Source organism: Macrobrachium nipponense, chromosome 8, assembly GCF_015104395.2.
Source record: "Macrobrachium nipponense isolate FS-2020 chromosome 8, ASM1510439v2, whole genome shotgun sequence".
Lineage (NCBI taxonomy): Eukaryota > Metazoa > Arthropoda > Malacostraca > Decapoda > Palaemonidae > Macrobrachium > Macrobrachium nipponense.
Window position 1 is genome coordinate 11,553,769 of NC_087203.1, and position 21,796 is coordinate 11,575,564.

The 21,796-nt window shown below is 45.3% G+C and overlaps 1 protein-coding gene across 4 annotated transcripts in view; it reads left to right on the top strand.

Annotated features, from left to right (window-relative positions):
* LOC135222612 (E3 ubiquitin-protein ligase Bre1-like) overlaps positions 1–21,796 on the top strand; it is a 244,141-nt gene that overhangs the window by 31,595 nt on the left and 190,750 nt on the right. For all 4 annotated transcript variants that reach the window (XR_010316299.1, XM_064260707.1, XM_064260709.1 and 1 more), the window contains exon 3: positions 3,724–3,910. Coding sequence is in view for 3 of the 4 variants with exons in the window: in XM_064260707.1 (XP_064116777.1) it covers positions 3,724–3,910 (187 nt within the window). In the remaining variant the exon portion in view is untranslated. The remainder of the gene's footprint in view (positions 1–3,723; positions 3,911–21,796) is intronic.

Here is a 21,796-nt window from a genome sequence, read left to right on the forward strand (position 1 = left end):
GGGAAAGTTATGAAGAAATTCAGGGAGAGCCAAGGAACGAGGATGACCTTAATAGCTCCGTTTTGGCCGGCCCAAAGTTGGTTCACAGAGGTACTGGAATGGACAATAGATACACCAAGAACTCTTCCTCTAAGAGTAGATTTACTCAGACAACCCCACTTCGACAGATTTCACAAGAATACCCTCGCTCTGGGTCTGACTGCGTTCAGACTATCGAAAGTCTTGTCAGAGCGAGGGGATATTCTAGAGAGGTGGCCAGTGCAGTGGCTAGGGCCAGAAGAACCTCCACAATCGCAGTATATCAGTCGAAGTGGGAAAATTTCCGGAAGTGGTGTAGGAAGAGGAAAGTGTCTTCATCCAGTACCTCTGTGACCCAAATCGCAGACTTCCTTCTATACTTAAGGAAGGATTTAGGATTGTCAGTGTCTACAATCAAAGGTTTAGGGTATAAGAGTATGTTGACCTCAGTGTTTAGACACAGAGATATTGATATCTCTAATAATTTGGACCTCAGAGATCTGATTAGGTCATTTGGTACTAAGAAACAGCCACAATGCAGGCCTCCTGCTTGGAACCTCGATGTTGTCTTGAGGCATCTAACCTCGAGTAAATTCGAGCCCTTAGAGAAAGCCTCTCTGAGAGATGTGTCTAAGAAGACTATCTTTTTAGTCGCTCTGGCAACGGCTAAAAGAGCTAGTGAGCTTCAGGCCATGTCAAAGAAAGTGGGATGGAGACATGGTAATGCAGTGTGTTCATTCCCAGGAAGTTTTTTTGCCAAGAATGAGAACCCTGCGAATCCTTGGCCAAGATCCTTTGATGTCTTCGGTTTATCTGAGTTAGTGGGACATGAGCAAGAAAGAGTCCTCTGCCCAGTGAGAGCATTAAGATTCTACATTGAAAGAACAAGAGAGATCAGAGGGAATTCTGATGCTCTTTGGTGCTCAGTCAAAGACCCCAGTAGATCCATGACAAAGAACGCTCTAGCTTTCTTTATGAGAGAGTTAATTAGAGAAGCTCACATGTTGTGTCAAGAACAGACCTTCGGGATCTTGAAAGTGAAGGCTCATGAAGTCAGGGCAGTCGCGACTTCATTGGCGTTTAAAAAGAATTTAGCCCTCAAGGAAATTATTGAATCGACCTTTTGGAGAACGAATTCAATATTTGCGTCTCATTATCTGAGGGATATTCAGACAACCTTTGATAATTGTCAGACGCTAGGTCCATACGTGTACAGTATTGGGCAAAGGAGTTACCACCCCATAACCTTCTTTTAAGCTAGTATTTTATCAGGTGATGGTGTTGTGTTTATTGGTAGTCTGAGAAAAGTGTGTTTACTTTTTTCAGTCTGGTTTGGGTTATATTGGTATGGTGTGTGTGTGTGTAGTTCAGGTACTGATCTATTACTAAGCTTGAATGCCGTGGCATAAGAGGGCTGTAGGGTTCTGTCAACACATTGGTCACGCCCAGTTGTCAGTTCCAGTCTTAGCTTCTTCAACATACAGGACACTTCCTTGTTGAGAGCTCCTAAGGTTTAAGCAGACTGAGAGGCAGGACCTATGAAGTCAGCTACCTTAGCAGGTAAGGAACCTAGAGTTTTAATAATATTTTAATAATATTTTATACTCTAATAATGTTGCTGTCTTTGACCCACCTCCAAATGTGTCAATCAGCTATATATACCTGCCAGGTAAGTGTCATACATTAAAATGAAGTTTTTATGTTAAAACGAAGTTTAATGTATACTTACCTGGCAGGTATATATAATTTAATGCCCACCCTCCTCCCCTCAGGAGACAGGGTCAGAGAAAATCTGGTTCAAGTGGGAACGGTTCCTGGCGCTAGCGCCACGGTAACGGGTGGTGGTATCCTGAACTACTAATAGGTTACTAGCGTTTGCCGCGAGATTTGAAATTTCTGCCAGGTGGAACAGAGAATATAGCTATATATATACCTGCCAGGTAAGTATACATTAAACTTTGTTTTAACATAAAAACTTCATTTTCCACCCAGCAGCTTCAAGAAATTTCTCAAGGTTAATATCATGTTCTTCCCGTGACTTACCGCAAGTCGTCAGGTTGTCCAAAAAAGAGTAGGTTTTGTTGAGTTGCTCTTCCTGTATAAAATTATCCATGATCCTCTGGAAACAAGCTACTCTATTGGTGACACCAAAATGGACTGAGAAATTGATATAGGCTACCATCTGCTTCAAATGCTATATATATAGTTTATCAGCACTCCTTTTTGTGAACTTGATGATAAGCACTCCTCAAGTCTATAGTACTGAATATGCGATACTGAGCAATTTTATTTACTGTATCATCAATGCTGGGTAAGGGTACCTGTCAAGCAGTGTGAATTTGTTAATAGTTTCGGAGTAGCCAGTAGTTAACCGTGGTTTCCTGTAGTCATTCTTTACCACTACTACTTGTCCATGCCATGGTGAATTGCTTGGTTCTATGCTACCTTCTCTCAATACCCTTCCTAATAAACATCCGATCCCCATAAGAATACTGGCGTGACTTGGATGAGAAAGGATGACATTCAGCTATAAGGTCAGCTAAGAGGGGAGATACGTCCGGACCCTGAACGACTTAGGCCTTTGCATGAGCTGCCTGTACCTTAAGACAAAAAGTCAATTTGTCAAGCTCTGGGTCTTTTTTCAGGTGTTGCCACACTTACCACCTGACAAGGTGGGTTTGTACAATAAATTTCAGAATCTCTGTGGGCTGACTGTAATGCCCTAGCCTGGTCAAACATGGTTGCTAAATCTAAAGTTTTAATCTCCAATAAATGCTGCCTTATTAATAGTGACTGTAGGCCACCAATAAATGCATCCCTAATAGACTCCTCACAATACTGAATAGCTGTCACTGCCTGAAAATTACATTCTTTGCTAATTAGTCATAAAGGCTGAAAATATTCATCTATGGATTCTCCAACTTTCCGACGATGGGTAGCCAAATGATTTCATGCAAACACTTCATTGGTAGCTTTAACACATTGTGAATTTAGAATCTTATAGCAACCTCATATGTAGTACATTCAGAAATATTCTCATAAATTTTAGGTAACAAAAAGTTAGTGAGAAGACTTAGCCTGTTCAAACTATCCTGAGAATGGGCTGCTAAGAAGTTTTCAAAAGTCTTGAACCAGTGTTTAAAATCTTGAGCTGCCAATGACAAATTAGGGTCAGTGTCTAGCCTTTCTGTTTTCAGCAATCTTTCCATTCTTGTTATATTTTGTGTTCAATAAATTGTTATAAAACTAGGCCTAGCTTTTAGGCTTTATTGAACCCAAAACTTCAAACAATACTTCTGTACCAAAAGAAAAGTTTTGTAAGAACTAAAGAAGTACAGTACATTCTCATCTATAGACATATACACAAGAATATAAATACCCCACACACCACTTCACATTTATTATTATTCAAATGTTTATATTTATCCAAGTGAATTAGTACCTTATTAAAGGGTATCACACATGATGCTGGCCATTGTGTTACATCTTTTCTTCTACTGGCAATGTTGCCATATCCACAGAACAGAACTGCAATACAATATTGCCAACCTACAAAATAACAATCACAGCGCACATTTTTGTTCTGGTTTAAAATACTTGTAGATATAGGAAGTTGAGTTTGCAAACCTGTACCTATACATATTGTAATATGATATAAAAGATTTTTTAAAAAGTGAATTTGTTCATGAAGTTTTTATCCTACAGCGTTTAGAGCAGAGAAAAAGAATTGAGGATGATCTGAGGTCAAGGATAGAGCAGCTTGAAAAGCGTCAAACACAGAGTGATGATGTCTTGACTGTTATAAACCGTTATTGGAATCAGTTTAATGAAGACATAAGGTTGATGTTGCAGCGTTTTGATGCTGAAACTTCTGATGAATCTGAAACAAAGAGTAAGTGGAAGTGGAATTCATTCATTTATTACATTATTCTTATTTTGCAAAGGTTGACCTTATTTCTTTAGCTGAAATGTTTTGCATAGTTAACCATTGTAGCTACAGATTTGTACTCTTTTTATCAGTATAGTAAATCCAACTTGAAAAGAATGTGCAATATTTTTGCTTTTCTTTTGTTTGATTGCCGATTTTTACATAAGTAACTTAGCAAGTAATTACATAGCTATAAGTTTCTACCAGCTCAGCAGCTAAAAATTTGATAAATTCCTCCAATTAATACTCCTCCTACTTTTCCCTCAACTCCAATTCCCAGCTCCCTTTCTTTGGAACTGGTGCCAGTCTTAAAGTCAAATGAATGCTGCTTTTAAAGTAGTTATGGATGCTATGCATAAAATTGGTGATTCTGTGCAAATTTTGATGGATGATACGTCCAGTGCTGAATCTAGTTTTTGTGAAGTGGAGGAGGTGCCTGCTCGACCCCCTCGTGCTCCTAGACTGAGGTCTCTGTCAAACTCCCCAGAACCTGGGAGGAGGCAGGCCGACATTCGAAGGGAGGGGAGTGGGGGCTGCCCTCAAGTAGACGTCCCCTTAGACGATCCGACGATCCTGTTGAACGTTCCCAGGACGTCACAGAACGCTATTGGAAAGGCATTTCTGGGAGACATTTATCATCTACTTACTAGTGAAGACTTTCTGAGGCGCTGTCCGCATTTTTAAGAAATTTCAAGTCCACTGAAAAGGACAAGAGGAGCCTCACCCTCTTCTGTGCCCAAGAAGAGAGAGTATGTGTTGGAGGAGGAATCTACTCCTTTGTGTAGTAGGTGGGACTCCTCTTCAGACTGATGAACATACAGAGAAGGTCGCGGAAAGGATAGATTCGGAGCACTTTAGGGCGCCAGTTTCGACTCCCTTTTCGCATTCCCCTCTTACTTCTAAAGGAGTAGTGTTTGATAAGTGCAAACGTTTGTCAAACAAGAGTTATATTGTTTCTATGAAATCCAAAGGAGATTTTCCTTTTCAAGAATCGCCTTCTTCCAAGAAATCAGTGGATTTCCTGTTACCAGAACAAGCAGTGTCTGATAAGCACCCAACGTCAGGTTATGCTGGTATCGCACAAGTCATTTCTTGCTCGCGGTTTTGGCCAGCATCCAGCCGATGCTCGCGAGCAAAAGTGTTGTATCGTCACACTAGTACCTTGGGGTTTCAAGGAGCAGTAGGAAAAAGTAAGCAAAACTGATCAGCTGATATCATTATGGCGCCCAGAAATTGTCGGATTGTTGAGTCTACTTTTCATGAACAGTTCATCAGTATGGTCACTTTCGTGAAGTTCATCAGTATGGTCCCACAACACTGGGAACTCTCTTACTCTTTCCAAAAACCCATGCACAGCAAAGGACGTCCACAGATAACTTCTTTGTGTGGGAAGAGACATTGTCTGAGAGTACGTCCTATCTGCAGCAGCCATCTTGTTTGTTTACACTATGCGGTCGCTCACGGTTCGTGCTCGGTGCTTCTCGTCCAGTCGGGGAAGCAAATATCTCAAGCTAAAAGCTCCCGGATTTCCATTTTCAGCAGCAACGGCTTGCTGCTGTAGAAAAAAAGGCCTATTGTGAGGCACACCAGAGTTCCAAGGGAGGTCAGGGGTTACATACAGTGAAACCTGTTGTCGTCTTTCTGGATGTGTGTTAGAAGAGGTAACTATCTGGGCCCTCTGGTCTCCTAGACTTAAGTTACTGTCCTGCTCCGCACTGGGGAGAAGACATACTGGTGGTAGTCGAACCTGTAGCTTTTCCCAAGTATTGGCAGACAGCCACTGAAAAGGTGTCTTGATTGAAGTGTAATGAGAAGGTATTTTTCTTCCCTCAAGTCGAACTTGTCATGTGTTTATAGGTTTCGACTGAATCCGCTGGAAAAGCATCGTATGAGTGACATCGTAGTCATCAGATTCAGAAGAATCTTCTCCCAACAAGAAAATGTTACTTGTTATACTTAATTAGTCTTAATATTGAACGTCCTGTGCTAGCGCCAAGATGGTCGAGGCCTTGTAAGCCACATCTTGCTTCCCATAGCCAGTCTTCTCCCAGGCGTTCGCCGCCAGGTGTGTTGACTTCCTAGCCTTCGCATATACGCTCTTAAAGGTAGAGATGCTGACTTGTCATCCATTGAAGAGGAAGTGTATCAGAACTCTGTTCCTGCGTTAGTATATTTGAGCCTTTTCAAGTACTTTTTGTCCTGGCACTCGCCAGAATAGTGCTGATTCTCCTGATGAGCACCAGATATTGTTAGGCGCTCGGATCTCTCTCATATTGGGCATTTTTTGTTGAGCGCCAGTCCCTGTCCAGGTCCTCTGTCCCGTCTGAGGCGTCACACTCCCGTGCTCCAGCTTGCTCAGTGCTTTCCATGCCTCACCTGGCACCAGCTGTTTGGCGCTAGCTTTTGGACGCCTGACAACAGTCTCTTCATTCATCTTTGTCAACACTAGGGGATCCTTTGCTAGCCCCTATTTGCCACCATTGGAGGATTGGATGGGCTTCCTTAAGAGGAAGAAGTCTGTTGCCAAGAATGGGGATCACTCTTTGTTATCCATCTCTTCTGATGATGAAGATCCAGACCATGACAATGCTCCTGCCCCTTCATGTTATAGCCTTCTGAGGATTCTTTTAGTGAACTTCCCGGACTTCTTTGTACCAATGCTTACCAGTTCCCCTGCTTCCACTTTCCTAAAAAGGAAACTTCCTTCTGATCCTTGTCTTCCCAAGTTAGCTCTCTTCCTCCTAGAAAAGATCCCTGCGTGAAGTAGAGGATTGGTTGGCAGTCAAGAGGTCGACGCATCTCGTCATGCTGCCTTTTCTTCTGCCAAGTTTTTCTTCCCTTCGCCTGAGCTGGATCACGTCATGAGGAATATTGTTATAGTATGGGAAACATTCATTGTCCTAGGCTGGAAAGTTGGTTTCTTAGTCAGGAAGATTGAGGACTGCCCAGTACTTGCAGTGAACCTCTTCAGACTGGTTAGAGATTCTTTTGTTCGCCTATAAGGCTCTTAGAGACCATTTTGATGAGTTAGCCCAGCTTTTGCCCAGGGATTCTGAAAGTGAGAGTTTTGGTATTCTTTGACACTAAAGGGGTGACAGTTACTCAGAAGTCAGACCTCGTTTTCGTCCCTCAATGAGTAGCATTTGTTCCCTTAAGGCACTGTGAAGGAGGTTCTGTCTGCCGTTCAGAAATAATCCACTCGCAACTTCATATCACCCACAGACAACTTCTACTCCAGCCAAAGTTTTTCGCATTGGCAACAGCCCTTTCGAGGAGGAAGGTCACGTCCTAATGAGAGACCCCGCTCGAACCTTTGGCCCCCTTCTAAGTGCTTTAAGAAGTCTTCCACCAAGACTTCCTCAAAGTGAGTCTCCAGTCCTTCATGCTCCTGCCAGGACCAGACTGTACCTATTTTTGGAGGAATGGAGTCACAGGGAGGCAGAACCTTGGTTTGTTCAGGTTTTTCATAGAGGCTACTCCATTCTTTTCAAGGAAAGAACCACCTTTCCAAGTATCCCATTACCTTAGCAGCTTACTCCACAAGATCAGAGAAATGTTTTGGCTCTAGTGGAAAAAGTACAATCTCTGATCAGGAAAATTTATAGTCCTATCCAAGACCTGGATCCATTCTTTCTCCTTTAGTTTGTTATGGTCTTGACTTCCAGGAGCATTTGACATCTCAATTTCCTACTCTCCTGACGCTTGGCCCCTCTGGCACCAACTCATACTCTTGAGTTTCCAACTCGCCCAGCACTTAGCTCCTTGGGTGCAAGCCACACCCCCTTGCCAGCTTATGTTCTGAGTGGCTGCCAGCTACTGAAAGACAAGCTCACCTGGTGTCAAATCATACTCAGAGTGTATGCCAGCTCCCGCTACAAGCTCCCAGCTCGGAAGTAGTATAGAGGGCTCTCTGTTCAGTTGGAGTTTTTTAGGAATTCCCTGAGCTGAACAGGAATCAGAAGAACCATCCATAACCTAGGAAGTCATGGCAAGAACCAGTCTCTTCCTTTGTTTAAACATGTCTTCATTTTATATGGACTTCATGTTTGAGACAACTCAGTGTTATGGAGTGTTTTTTGGCCTACTTAGAAGCAAAGCTAAGGATGTAAGAACAGCCTCTACTGCCTTAGTTTTCAGACATTATTTGCTCTTTATGCCTATTCTGCTATAGAACTACTGGATGAGGGAGCAATCTTTGCTTCTTACTATATTTTTTATGTAAGCTTAAAAAATGTAGAAATTTTTCAATGCTTCGAGACCATTTTTAGTGACGGGCATGGCATCATGGAAGGAAGCACAGTATGTTCTCCTATTACTGGGGAAGTCTCGTGTACAAAAATATCTTTATAATAAAATAAGAATTGCAATACTCACTAAACACCTGAATTAGCCCTGGTTGCTCGCCAGCCCGAACTGTATCCCCACAGACTTACCCTTAAATTGGGTCATTTTTAACTGTCAGCGGTACCAACGCTGCAAGTAAACACTGTCCACTGAGTTACCTGTACTACTGTTGGCAACACTGCTGCCAGAACCAGCTGGCAGAGCTCTCCCCACCCAGTTGCTCTTCGTTACCTGTACTACTGTTGGCAACACTGCTGCCAGAACCACCTGGCAGAGCTCTCCCCACCCAATTGCTCTTCATTCGCTTGGCAAACAGGACGTATCCTGGTCCAAGCAACTTTTTGGTCTTGTAGCCCAACCCTCACAGCTTTTGATTGGCCTTATATCTGTTGATGGCACTGGATTTTCTTTGGATTACATTTGGATTACTCTTGGATTTTGCTACATTTTAAGAGGTTGATTGACTGCCTATATTTGGATGATGGACATGCCTCAGAAAGAAGTACCTTCGACCAACTCTTCAAAGCCCACCTCATCTGCTGTGCCTTCGGAGCAGCCTTGCAGTGGAGATATCAGAGCCCACCGGTCCTGCACAGCATGTAAGAAATGGAAGAGTAGTCTCAAACATGATAGACATTCTCTGTATTAGTCGAAGGAAGGTACAGTGTAACATCAGGCAGAGATGTGAAGTGTGTAGGGATTGGTCGGTAGACCAAATGGAAGTTTACCTAAAACAGAAAATCACTAGCTTCCAAAGTAAGCCTAGACCAGTGATAGAACCTAGGAAAGTAGATCAGGAAGAGCTAGAGTTGGTTCTCTTTAGGAAATTGGAAGACAGATTGTCTTCAAGTATGACTAGTCTTTCTGCCAATTTAATTTCAAAGATAAATGAAGACAAAGATAGTTTAGTGGATAATCATTCTCTTACACTCCCCCTGCCTGTTCCAGAACCAGCCCTAATGGGCCGGGGGTCATGGAGACTCGCAAGCCTGGAAGATAGGATCTGCTGACACCCCACCCCCCCAGCGCAGAGCAGGCAGAGTTACCAGCAGAAACCCCCCTTTCCCCTAAAGGTGTAAGTTCTAAAGGAGATTTAGATTTATGCGAGACACGGACGGTTAAGGATTCTAGTATAGGTGTGCAGGAAGAAAAGTTGCAGGGGCAGTTAGTTGCCTTCGGGTTCTGGTTCGAGTTTGTTTTCAGGCATGACTGGGTCTCCTTTAGATCCTGTAGATATTTTGTTTCCTTCCTCGAAATTTCCTCGTCATATGGTTTCCAAGCCTTTAGGAGATGTAGTAGTAGAGGCAGTGTCTGCTGTCGAATTTAAGGAAGACGCTCTTTCAGCTTCGAAGGTTCCTTTTCCCTTAGGGGTAAAGTTAGAGTTATTAATTAGCAATGAGGCTTCGGAGGATTTGTCTTTTAATCTGGACGAATATAATGCTAATTGGTTAGGATTATCACAGGTTTATAGGACATGGTTAGGCTGTGTTTTCATCTTGGTTTTCCCAATGTGCAGGATCAGGTTCTCAGGAATTCCCGAGTTTATTAGTGAGATGCGTCAGGATTATCAGGGGGGGGATTGGATTCGGTATATTTTCTGTCTTAAAAAGATGGCTTCATCTTCCACTTCTTCTTCTGTGTCCCCATATGTCCTCTGGTTCTTCCTTTGGGTTTGCCTCCTGTAGTTACCTTCTCTTCAGGGCAAGTTATTTCTTGGTCTTCAGGGTTCCTTCAGCTTGATGCGGAAGCCTCCACAAGGATTTATTCTAACCAGTTGTCAGATTTGGATCATGAAATTTTGGGTTTAGGACAGGCTTGGTGTGTAGCTTTGGAAGACTCGATTGTTTCGCCTGAGATCCTTTTGTGTCTGTTGGCTTCAGCAGTTCCTCTTCCCACCTGTGGGGAGGGTAATAGATATGCCTTGGCCATATCGGCTTCAGTAGACCATAACTTTTCTTTAAGCGCACCTTTGAGGACATTTATCTGTCTAACTTCTGCGGTTGGAGTTCCAGTAGTTTTGCCAAGTGTGACTGCTTCCCGTTTCTCTTCTCCTTTTATGTCCTTTTCAACCTTTCCTGAGGGTGCAGCAGTTTCTCTTCCCAAAGGATACAGTGTTGGTTCAGGGTTGGTGTCGAGTCTGTTGGGGGTAGGTACTCCCTCTTCTGTTATTGATGTTTCTGCGTCTGCAGGTTTCTGTCCGAGCAGGATGATGGTTCAATAAGGTAGTTTTGGTGTTGCGGCTTCTCTGCTCTTAGTTGCTGGTGCAGGCCATCCAGTGGGATTGGGTTTAGGTGTTTCTTCTTCGGCATTGTATGATCCAGGTTTGGCGCAGTCTTCTGCAGCTCGCGCAACGATTAGGTCATCGTCTCTTGGTGGTGGAAGGGTCACGCAACAGAGTACATTTGGCTCAGATGGGTAGGTCCCAGGTATGCCTGGTGCGGGATTGACGCACCTTTTATTGACAGTGTGACAGGATTAGGTGTTACATCATCGCTTGTTGGAGAAGGAGGTCTTGCACAACCGTTAGCGGTTGGCTCAAGGGTAAGGCCAGTTATGTTAGGTCAGGTATCTAAGGGTATGGAGATTGCGGGTTCCCCTTTTTCAGGGTTAGGTAGTCTTGCTGTTCGTCCCGTCTCTTTTCCTGCTCCATTGCAGCCAGAAGATGCAGATAAGGAGGTCTCAGAGGATGAAAGTCCTGTTACGGAGGTTGGCTTTCCCCAAGCTGGGGAAAGCAAGTATAAGCGGATGGAGGATTTCATCCATTTGCCCTATCCGCAGTCTAAAGCTTTCAAGGAACCGATACAGCCTCACCAGGCTATGCTCGAAGAGCTATATGCGACTAAGCCAACGGTTCCCCATACCTCTTGAGTAAGTTTCCTTGGTTCGGTTGGGTGGAGCAGGCATTGAGGTTAGGCGGACCCTAAGTCAGGCTGCACTAATAGGGTCAGGTAGGCAGAATTCCTCTTTACCTCCCAACCGGAAGGGTTTATATGGTGTAGTGGGTAACCCTTTGGCCGGCATAAGAGTGCCCCTTAACGAATCAGTGGAAGCTCTTCTGCTCTTTTGGAACCAGTTGGAGGTGTTGTCGCTTTTGATGTGGATGTTGTCAGGGTTAATGTGGTTCCTGAAGAGAGAGGGGTATGTTCCTTCAGACCCAGTACTCTTCGACAACGTAATTACTTCGGTGTCTATGGGTTTGTGGATTTTGTGCATCAAGTCAACAATTCAGCAGGATGTACGACTTTCATTGGCAAGAAGAGGAGGGACTTGCTCTAAAGTCATCCTCCTCCCCATTTTCTGGATTTCCATAAGAGGGTTGTGTCGAGGGCGCCTATTTTGCTCTGCGACAGTTTGTTTAAGGAGGATATTTCAGCGATGGTCAACATTGTCTCTTCTACTTCAGCCATAGAATCCCAATAAGTGATGATCCATGTGGCAGCTCAGGGAGTTAGATCACCAAAGGGTTCTCGGATTCCTTCTCTGGGTGTGCACTTCGGTTCCTGGTCCCCTGTCAGATTACCTAAGAAGGTGCACTTTTCTGCTAAGGTTCCGTCCGCAGTCCCTTCTTCCAAACCTGCATCATTTAAAAAGGGTTTTCAGAAATAGGAGTTGTCCCCTCGTTGATACCAGTAGGCGGTTGTCTTTCCCACTTAGCGGACATCTGGAAGGAGTGGGACTCAGAGAGTTGGGAAGTCGAAGTTCTGAGGAACAGGTACAAGGTCCTTTTTCATTTTGTTCCTCCGCTGTCTGACTCTCCGATTCACCTTCCCAGTTATTCCCCTTCTTCCATCAGGGGGATAGTTTTGGTTTCAGAGATTCGGTCCTTGTTGGAGAAGGGAGCGATAGAGCCCACTCCTTCTCAGGAGTTTTACAGCTGAATTTTTGTTATCGCCAAGGCGGTAGGGTCTTGGAGACCCATCAAAGACCTTTCGGGTCTCAACCATTTGATAGTTTTCACCAAATGTCATACAGAAACCTCCCAGTCACTGCTGAAATCAGTCAGGAGAGACCACTGGATGGTTTTGGTGGACCTCAAGGACACGTATCTCCAGGTTCCAATTCATCAGAAATCTCGGAAGTGCCTTCGTTTCTTGGGCCCATCTGGAACATTTCAGTTCAATGTCCTCTGCTTTGGTCTGACTACAGCACCTCAGGTGTTTATGATGGTGATGTCTGCGGTATCAGCTATCATGCACCGTTGGGGCCTCCGGATGAGGAGGTACCTCGACGACTGGCTTATTCAGGCATCATCCAAGAAAGAAGCATTATGAGCGAGGGACTTTTTGTTAGATCTTTGCTGAACCTTAGGGATTCAGATCAATTTGGAGAAAAGTTTCCTTTCCCCATCTCAAGTTACGACGTATTTGGGTAAGACGATTCAGACGCGTCTTTTGAAGGTTTTCCTGACTCAAGAATGAGTTCTGGCAGTCTTGAGTCAACTGGAAAACTTCATGTCAGACAGGGCTCAACCAGTGAGTGTATGGAAGAGCTTGTTTGGGAGAATGTCATCCCTCTCCCTTCTGATTCCATGGTCTCATCTCTGGATGCGTTCTCTGCAGGCACGTCTCGGGAATCACTGGAATTTTTAGGAAGAGAGCGCAGTGGTAGTCTGAGATGATTCTTGCCTAGAGGATCTTCGGTGGAGGTCAGAACAGACCATTGGCGTAAGTCTGGTCCTCTCGATTCCGGACGTTCATCTTGTACACAGATGCCTCAGATCAGGGTTGGGGTGCAACCCTTAGAGGAAGCTCAGGCCAAGGGCCTTTGGAGGGATTCAGATCAGGAGGAGGCTATCAATTTCTGCGAATTGAGAGTGGTAGAAGAAGCGCTAAGTTGATTCGCAGAGCTGGTCAAGGGCAAGAGAGTAGCACTCTTCTCAGACGACACTAGAGTCTTAGCATACCGCAAGGAAGAGGGGGGAACAAGATCGTCAGCGCTAAATCTTGTAGCTCAAAGGGTGATTCGTTGGTGCGAGATCCACGGGGTTTCTCGCTTTCCCCAGTTCATTGCAAGGAAATTCAATGTGTTGGCAGACATATTGAGCCAGTTGCAGGAGGTTCTCGGAGGTGAGTGGACCTTAGTTCAGGAGGACGTTCAGCTTTTACTAAGGTGGCCAGTGACCATGGATCTTTTCACCACGAGATTGAACTTTCGTCTGCTGATCTACTTCTCTCCAGGGGCAGATCCCATGTCTTGCAACGGATGCGATGTTACACGCATGGGACAACCCTCCAGGTGTAGGCATTCCCCCTGTTCGGTGCGATTCACCAAATTCTGGTCAAACTGAGGAACAGTCTGATAGCTCCTTTTTGGCCCCAGAGACCCTGGTTCCCGGATCTCCTGGAGATGTTGACGGTGCCCCCTGTGTTCCTTCCAGAGAGGAGAGATTTACTCAAACAGCTGCACTTCCATTACTTTCACCGGAACCTTTGCGTGCTGAGGCTAGCTGCTTGGAGACTGTCCAGTGGGCAGCACGTAGTACGGGACTCTCTAAGGCAGTGGCTCGACAGCTGTCTTTCTGCCTAAGGAGATCGACTAGAAAGCTTTATCAGGCTAGATGGGCAATTTATTGAAGCTGGTGTAGGAGGGAAGGGCACAGCATTTCTCGCCCTACCATTGCAAAGGTTGTCATATTCGACAATTGCGGGGTATAGATCTAGGCTTAGCAGCTTTTTCAGATTTCACCTCCCAGAACTGTCAAACAACAGAATCTTACATGATTTATTAGAGTCTTTTAAGATAGAGCATCCGATTATTCCGTTTCGGGCCCCATCGTGGGAACCCTTAAAGGAATTGTCTTTAAGGGAACTCGCCAAGGTGTTGTTAGTCTCTCTAGCCACAGCAAAGAGAGTAGGAGAGATTCAGGGAGAGTAGGATAGATTCAGGCAGTTGCTAGGATGATATCTTTCTCAGGTAAGGATGTTTACCTTTCCTACTTGCCGGAGTGTAGCCAAGTCGGAATCGAAGAGTAGTCCCCTGCCGAGAGTTTTTAAGGTTCTTCATTAGAAGATTTTGTGGGAGGTGATGAATTGGAAACGCGCCTTTGTCCAGTTCGAGCTCTAAAGATCTATTTGCCCTGCACAGTTAAGCTCTTGCCACATCCTAGGACCTTATTTTTGTCTCCGAAGAATGCTGTTAGCTTCTTTTTGCGGAAGGTTATTTCGCAGGGTACTCTTAACCCATCATCCTGTTTGGCCAGTGTTGCTCCACGCCCGAGAGCACACAGTATTAGGAGCATGGCTACCTCTTTGACGTTTCTGAAGAATTTCACAGTTTCAGCTATCTTGGAAGCGGCAACCTGGAAGTCGGTGTCGGTTTTTATGTCTTTCTATTTGAAAGACGTTCAGTTTTCTTCTGTGGAGGGTTACTCGCTAGGCCCATTTGTGGTGGCCAACCCAGTTGTGCAATAGTTCCTTCGTATTGGAGATTAGGGGTTCAGGTGTTGGGGTTTTATTTTAGATCTTTTATAATTTCTTTGAGTTAGGTTTTCCCTTGAGTGTTTGTTTCTGACATGGAAGGCAGGCAGATCGCATGGCTGGACGGCTTCGTCAACTCCTTGCACGCACTCTTCGTCAGCAGTAATCAGCGGAGAACCCGAAGGACCTGCTTTTGCAACTTCTCCTCCATGCATGAGAGGCTAGATAGCCACATGGGAGGTTTCAATTCCCCTCCATACATGCAAGGTATAGAATACCATGGAAGGTCAGCTTGACAATGACGGGACCTGACTTACGAGATTGACATTGAGGTACTGTCTCCACTTGCAATCTCATATGATTAATTGAACAAAGAGGTGAGTTTACATACATTATACATGGTGGGTGAACTGAGTTATCTGCATATGTTCAGTGGAGGAGTCGGGCTGATTTAGATGGATCCCACCTCCAATTAAGTGTTGTTAATCATGCTAATTCAGGTTTTCAGAGAGTGTATTGCAATATGAAGTTTTCATAATAAAACTAATATTCTATAACTTACCTGAATGACTCCCACCCCCATCCCCTCTTCAAGTAATGGTGAATGTTGCAATTGGGTCGGGAGAGTTCTGCCAGCCGGTTCTAGCAGCATTGTTGCCAACGGTACTACAGGTAACTTATGGACAATGTTTACCTGCAGCGTTGGTAATGCTGACAGTTAAAAATTACCCAATTTATGGGAAGTCTGTGGGGATATAGTTTGGGCTGGTCAGCAACCAGGGCTAATTCAGGTGTTCAGGTAAGTATTACCCAGTAATTATACGATTGGAGCCCACCTGCCTCCCCTCTGATAGACAGTATGCATAAAACAGAATGAAATGATTAGTGAAGTCGTTCCTAGTATTGCCGCTGGGTGACAGCACTGTATACCTACACTGAGCAATTGAAGCGCCATCCGCAAAATTTTAGTTTTGGTTGCCATATGTGGAAAACTATAGCTATATCCTAGTTACTGGGTAAGAATATAGAAAACCATATTTTTTTATACATTCAACTTCCCTGCCAAATATATACTTAGCTATAGACTCCGTCGTCCTCCCCGACAGAATTTCAAATTTCGCGGCACACGCTACCGGTAGGTCAGGTGATCTACCGCCCTGCCTGGGTGGCAGGACTAGGAACCATTCCCGTTTTCTAATCAGAATTCTTCAGTCGTCCGGACCGTCAACATTGTTGTTGGTTCCTCTCGATTGGTTTTTTTTTCACCGGCAATTGATCTTCTTGACCGACTTTTGGTGACGTATCTGGATTGTTGGATTGGCATACGCTTTTGTGGACTGTTTTGTGGACTTGATTTGGATTTTTCTTTAAAATGTCTGACGCTGGAATGGTTGTGAGACGTTGTGTGAATGTAGGCTGTAAGGTGAGGTTGCTGAAAGCTTCGGTAGACCCTCACACTGTATGCAAGGGTTGCAGGGAGTATGAATGTTCTTTCACTAATACTTGCAAGGAATGTGAGAATTTGAGTGAGAATGAGTGGAAGAATCTAACTAATTATTTGAAAAAGTTAGAAAGAGAAAGAGTGAGGAAAGCTTCTTCTAGAAGTTTAAGTAGTTCGAGATCTAATGAACTAATTCCTAGCTTGGGATCTTCCCCAAGGGTAAGTATTGCTACTTCTCCTTCCTTTTCAGCCCCTTCTCCTATTGCAGAACCTGTAGATTCAGCGAAAGAACTTGCGGATCTAAAAGCGGCCTTCAAGTTAATGGAAAACAAAATGGCTGCCCTGCAAGGTAAGGCTAGTGATTTTTCAGTGGACAGTGATGTGAGTGTCCCCAGTGTAGTGGAGGGGGCATCTGGTCGGCTCCGCAACGCTCCTAGGTCTAGACCTCTTCCAAGCTCACATGCCCAGAGGAGAAGGAATGTCAAAAACCGAAAGGAGGTTGTGGAGAATCCCCACCGATCAGGTGTCCCTTCGGCGGTTTCTGTGACACCCCAGACTGCCAGGGATCGCTATTGTAAAAGCGTCCTGCGTGATTGTTTTTCTTCGTCGGGATCTTCGTCTCCTAGACATGATTGGAGGGATTCGGATCGCTCGTGACCACTGAAGAGGAGTTGGAAGGCTCCGACTATTGACTCGAGCCCGGAAAACTTCCCTGAGGAGTCTCCTTCGGGAGTTAAGAAGGCAAAAAGAGCCATTCTGTCACCCAGAGTTAGAAGGAGTCAGGAGGTGGAGCCCATGGACTCCTCCCCTCCTCCTTCTCCTCCTCCCGAAGAGGATAAAGAGGAGGTTACTAAGAGGTTTCTGGTTTCCATGCAGGAGCAGATATCGTCTTTAGTAGGAGTGCTTTCAAAGGAGCCTCCTAGAAGGAAAGACACTTCCCTTCCTATCGAATGGTCCTCCAGACGTGTGGAGGTACCTGCCAACAGGATCGATGCTCCTACTCGAGGTGAGGCTCCTAGTAAGAACGTGGAGTCAACCTTACGGAGGGAGCCGATCAGGCGTCTGGCACCGGCCAGGAGTGAGGAGTCACCCAGGAGGCAGGAGCCAAGAGCCAGGAGCGAAGAGTCTCCCAGCAGGCAGGAGCCAAGAGCCAGGAGTGAGGAGTCACCCAGGCAAGAGGCAGGAGCCAGGAGGCAAGAGCCAGGAGGCAAGAGCCAGGAGGCAAGAGCCAGGAGTCAGGAGTCAGGAGTCAGGAGTCAGGAGTCAGGAGTCAGGAGTCAGGAGTCAGGAGTCAGGAGTCAGGAGGCAGGAGTCAGGAGGCAGGAGGCAGGAGTCAGGAGGCAGGAGTCAGGAGGCAGGAGCAGGAGGCAGGAGGCAGGAGGCAGGAGTCAGGAGGCAGGAGTCAGGAGTCAAGAGTCAAGAGTCAAGAGCCAGTAGGCAGGAGTCGGAGTTCTTCCATGAGGCAAGATACGAATAGACTCATATCTGGAATTTATGACTCTTCTCCAAACAGAAGCTCCTCTCCTTCAGATCGTAGGAGGTCTTGGAAAGACTCTTCCTCCAAACGAGAGCTTTCTCCTTCGTCGGATCGGGGTTTGGACGAGTTGTCTGATGACGAGCTTCCTACAAATGAAGGACTCTCAAACTATAAGATCTTAGCCTCCTTGTTACTACAAGAGTTTGGAGACTCTCTTAGTCCAGCGGCTCCTCCTTCTCCTCGTTCTCTCTTTTCGAGTTCGGCTACTGTGAAATCCTCGGCCTTTCTGAAAATGAAACCTGCGATTTCCATGAAGAAGGCCCTCCAATCTTTGGATTCTTGGATGGGCACTAAGAAAGAGTTGGGAAAGACAGTATTCTGCATGCCTCCTTCCAAACTCCATGGAAAGAGAGGTATTTGGTACGGGACAGAGAGACTATGGGTCTTTCTCTTCCTGCATCGGCAGATGCGGACTTTGCCAATCTAGTGGATGCCTCCAGACGTCACTCTTTAGGATCGGTCAGATCTACGTGGAGCATTTCAGAGTTGAACCACTTTCTAAAGGGACTTTTCGTCACTTTAGAGGTGTTCAATTTTCTGGATTGGTCTCTCGGAGTTCTGGCTAATAAGTCTAAAGACCCGGAGTTTCTTAAGAACCCAGAGATTCTCCATAGCGTCCTGTCTTGCATGGACAAGGCAGTACAAGACGGTTCGGGAGAAGTTGCTTCCCTATTTGGTGCTGGTCTTCTGAAGAAGAGATCAGTTTATGGATCCCTTTTATCCAAAGCGGTTTCTCCGAGCCAGAGGACAGCGTTATTGTTCGCCCCTCTGTCAGATCATCTGTTTCCTTCTCAGTTAGTGAAGGATATATCTCGCTCGCTAACTGAGAAGGCGACACAAGACCTACTTGTACAAACATCCAAGAAGAGTCGTCCTGTAGTGTCTACGAATAAAAAGGACTCTCGTCCTCCTCAGCAGCCCTTTCGTGGAGGGTTGCAGCGGCTCGTCCACCATTCCAGAAAGAAGAGCTCTGATAAGAGAAGAAGGTCTTCCTTCAGACCTTTCAAGAAGACAAAATGACTTGATGATCCTCCAAGCACCAGTAGGCGCCAGACTCCTGAACTTTGCAGGAGCCTGGGCAAAAAGGGGAGCCGACCCTTGGTCAGTTTCAGTCCTAAAGAAAGGATACGTAATCCCCTTCGAGGACAGTCCTCCCCTAACTTCTACGCCTCGGGAACTGTCAGCGAGGTACAGAGACCCTGTGATGAGAAAGACTCCTTCAAATGGTAGAGCAAATGTGGGAAAAGGAGGCCATCGAACTTGTGCAGGATCCACACTCCCGGGATTTTACAATCGCCTTTTTCTAGTACCAAAGGCATCGTGGGGGGGTGGAGACCAGTACTGGACGTAAGCGCTCTGAACCGCTTTGTTCAGAAAAAGAAGATTAATAAACATTACCTTAATATAATTCATCTAGCCCTAAATCCCAAAAACCGCACCAAAATTTACCACATTGGCAACCCTGTTACCTCCTATTCTGTCCGCCAGTTGGCAAACACTGTCGTTGACAGATACGAAAACCTTCCCTCAAATCAGTTGTTAACGAGCGCCCGTGTTGTTTACATCACGGCCGCTCTTTATAAATTTCCTTAAACATTTTTGTGCCTTTAAAGCTTTCATTATTTGTTAAATGAAACTTTATATGAATTACCACTCACGCATTACATCACGAAATAGTGAATTAACTTTGATTTCTGTTGTGGTTCTTATCTTAAATTACGAACTTTTGCGCGACCCGGAACTACTGACCTGTCCAATTCTACAATGGATTACCAAGAAATTACGATGCTTCCTTCTGCCAGCAACATCAGGAAACTGCCCGGTTTGTGGGACAAGGATGAGTAGCAGGGAGTATGAACCCCATGACATTTGTAGTTCTTGTCGTGGACAGGTTTGTGACTTGACTTCTCGTTGTGACGTATGTAAGCCCTGGTCTGACGAGGATATGACTGCTTATATGAAACGCCAAACAATCTTGCAGCGTAAAAGATCGGTAAGGAGAAAAAAAGAAATCAAGATTGCTAAAACTGTATCTAACGAATTCTTTGACTTGGGCGCTCATGATTCGGCTCTTCGGTTTCGGTATCGTACGACTCCGATTCCGAATTAATTGATGCTTTGCCCCCTGTACAAACCGGTAATTAGTGAAGTTAGTTCTGATGTAGATTCGAAGATTTTGGCAATGGAAACTACCTGGAAAACAGAATTTTAAGAAATTACAGATTAGTCTAGATAGAGATATTTCTGCTAAGTTTAACAATCTGTCAGAGAATTTTCAAGAAGCCTTTACTAGAATGTCTAACACACTTTTAGATTCTTTTCAGCTCCTCGTCAGGTACCTGTCGACAGCACCATGGGTAACGGTGCGACAGATACCCCGGCTTGTGAACCCGTCGTGGCGAAGGCCCGGGGGGATCCGGTCTGAGGCAGGTGCCTAACGAATCTTTACCCAACGTGTCCCTGTTAGTCCGTAACAGTGCCAAAGGGCGCTTATTTAGGAGAAGGGGGGAGGGATATTAGTGTCAGACCTAAGATAGCTAGTCGTCAGGATTTTACTTCAGAGGAAGTTTCTAATTAGGATCTGACGATGATGATGATGATGACGCGGATTCGTGTGATATTGATGTTTCCTCGAATGGATGTCATGATGTAGAATTCAAGAAACTTTTTGATTTTACACATGCAACTTACCCGGCAGATTTTATATACTTAGCTTATGTCGATCCGACGCCCGACAGAATTCAAAACTCGCGGCACACGCTACAGGTAGGTCAGGTGATCACCCCCTACCGCCGCTGGGTGGCGGTAATAGGAATCATTCCCGTTTTCTGACAGAATTTTTCCTGTCGCCGGTGCTGACAACAACTTTGTTGTTAGCTCCTGATTAGAATTTCTTGCTTGCTTCGCCGAGGATTATTTGGGAAGTATTTGATCTTTGGTTGTTGGCATACGCCTTTGTGTTAGTAATTATGTCCGAGTTAACACCTGGAACTCTGTTTAGAGTTGTGTAAATGAGGGATTGCAAGGTGAGGTTGCCTAAGGCTACTTTGGACCCTCACACTGTTTGTGTAAAAATGTAGGGGGAGGGATTGTTCGGTTAAGGATACGTGTGATGTATGTGAGAACTTAACTGAATTACAATGGAAAGAACTAAACTTGTATGTTAGAAAGTTAGAAAAGGATAGGATTAGAAAAGCTTCAGCTAGAAGTTCAAGTAGATCCTGTTCTGCGGAACAGGATAGTTTTTCTAACCCTGTAGTAGCTTCGCCATCATTTCCTTTTATTTTGGTTTCAGCTCCTTCCCCCCGCAGCGAACCCGCAGATGTGTCTGTCGAGAGAGCCGCTGTGGAAGCTTCAATCCGCAATTTGCACAGCAATTGCGGGATGAATCAAGGTAAGGGTGAAGTGTCTAGTGATAAATGCAGTGTCCCCCAGTGCAGTGGAGGAGGGGGGCGTCTGACCGACTCCGCATCGCTCCTAGGCCTAGAACCTCTTTCAGACTCCCATGCCCAAGGGAGGAGGAATGTCGAAAGCCGCAAGGGGGATGTAGAGTATCCCAACGTCAGGCGTCCCTTCAGCAGGTCCTGTAGACTCGTCCAGGCTGCTATAGAGAGCTATAGGAAAAGCCTCTTAGGAAAGTGTTTTTCCGACTCTGATTCGTCCTCTCCTAAACGAGGATGGAGCTCTTCTTACAAATCGCGCCCTCTCAAGAGAGCCTGGAAACCTCCAGGAGTAGGCGCTCTAGACTCCAGCCCGGAGCCTTTTCCGGAGTATTCTCCTGCGCCTAAGAAGGCTATGAACGATCCGGAAGCCTCTCCAGAAGGGATTCGGTCATCTACTAAGAGATTCCTGTTGGATCTCCAAGAGAATCTCTCTTCGTTAGTAGGCTCGCTTTCGACTAGTAGGCGCAAGGAGCCTGCTCGCAGGAAGGACGCCTCTCTTCCAGTCAAGAGATCTGTTAGGAAGGAGGAGTATGATAGACGATCTTCTCCAGTAAGAGCCTATTCGCCTCCTAGAGTAGACGACTCCTTTGAAACTTCGTCGAGGCAGGGAAGATGGTTTTCTCCTCGTAGAAGCGCGGAAGCTAGGAATCATAGCGCACGGCAGGAAGG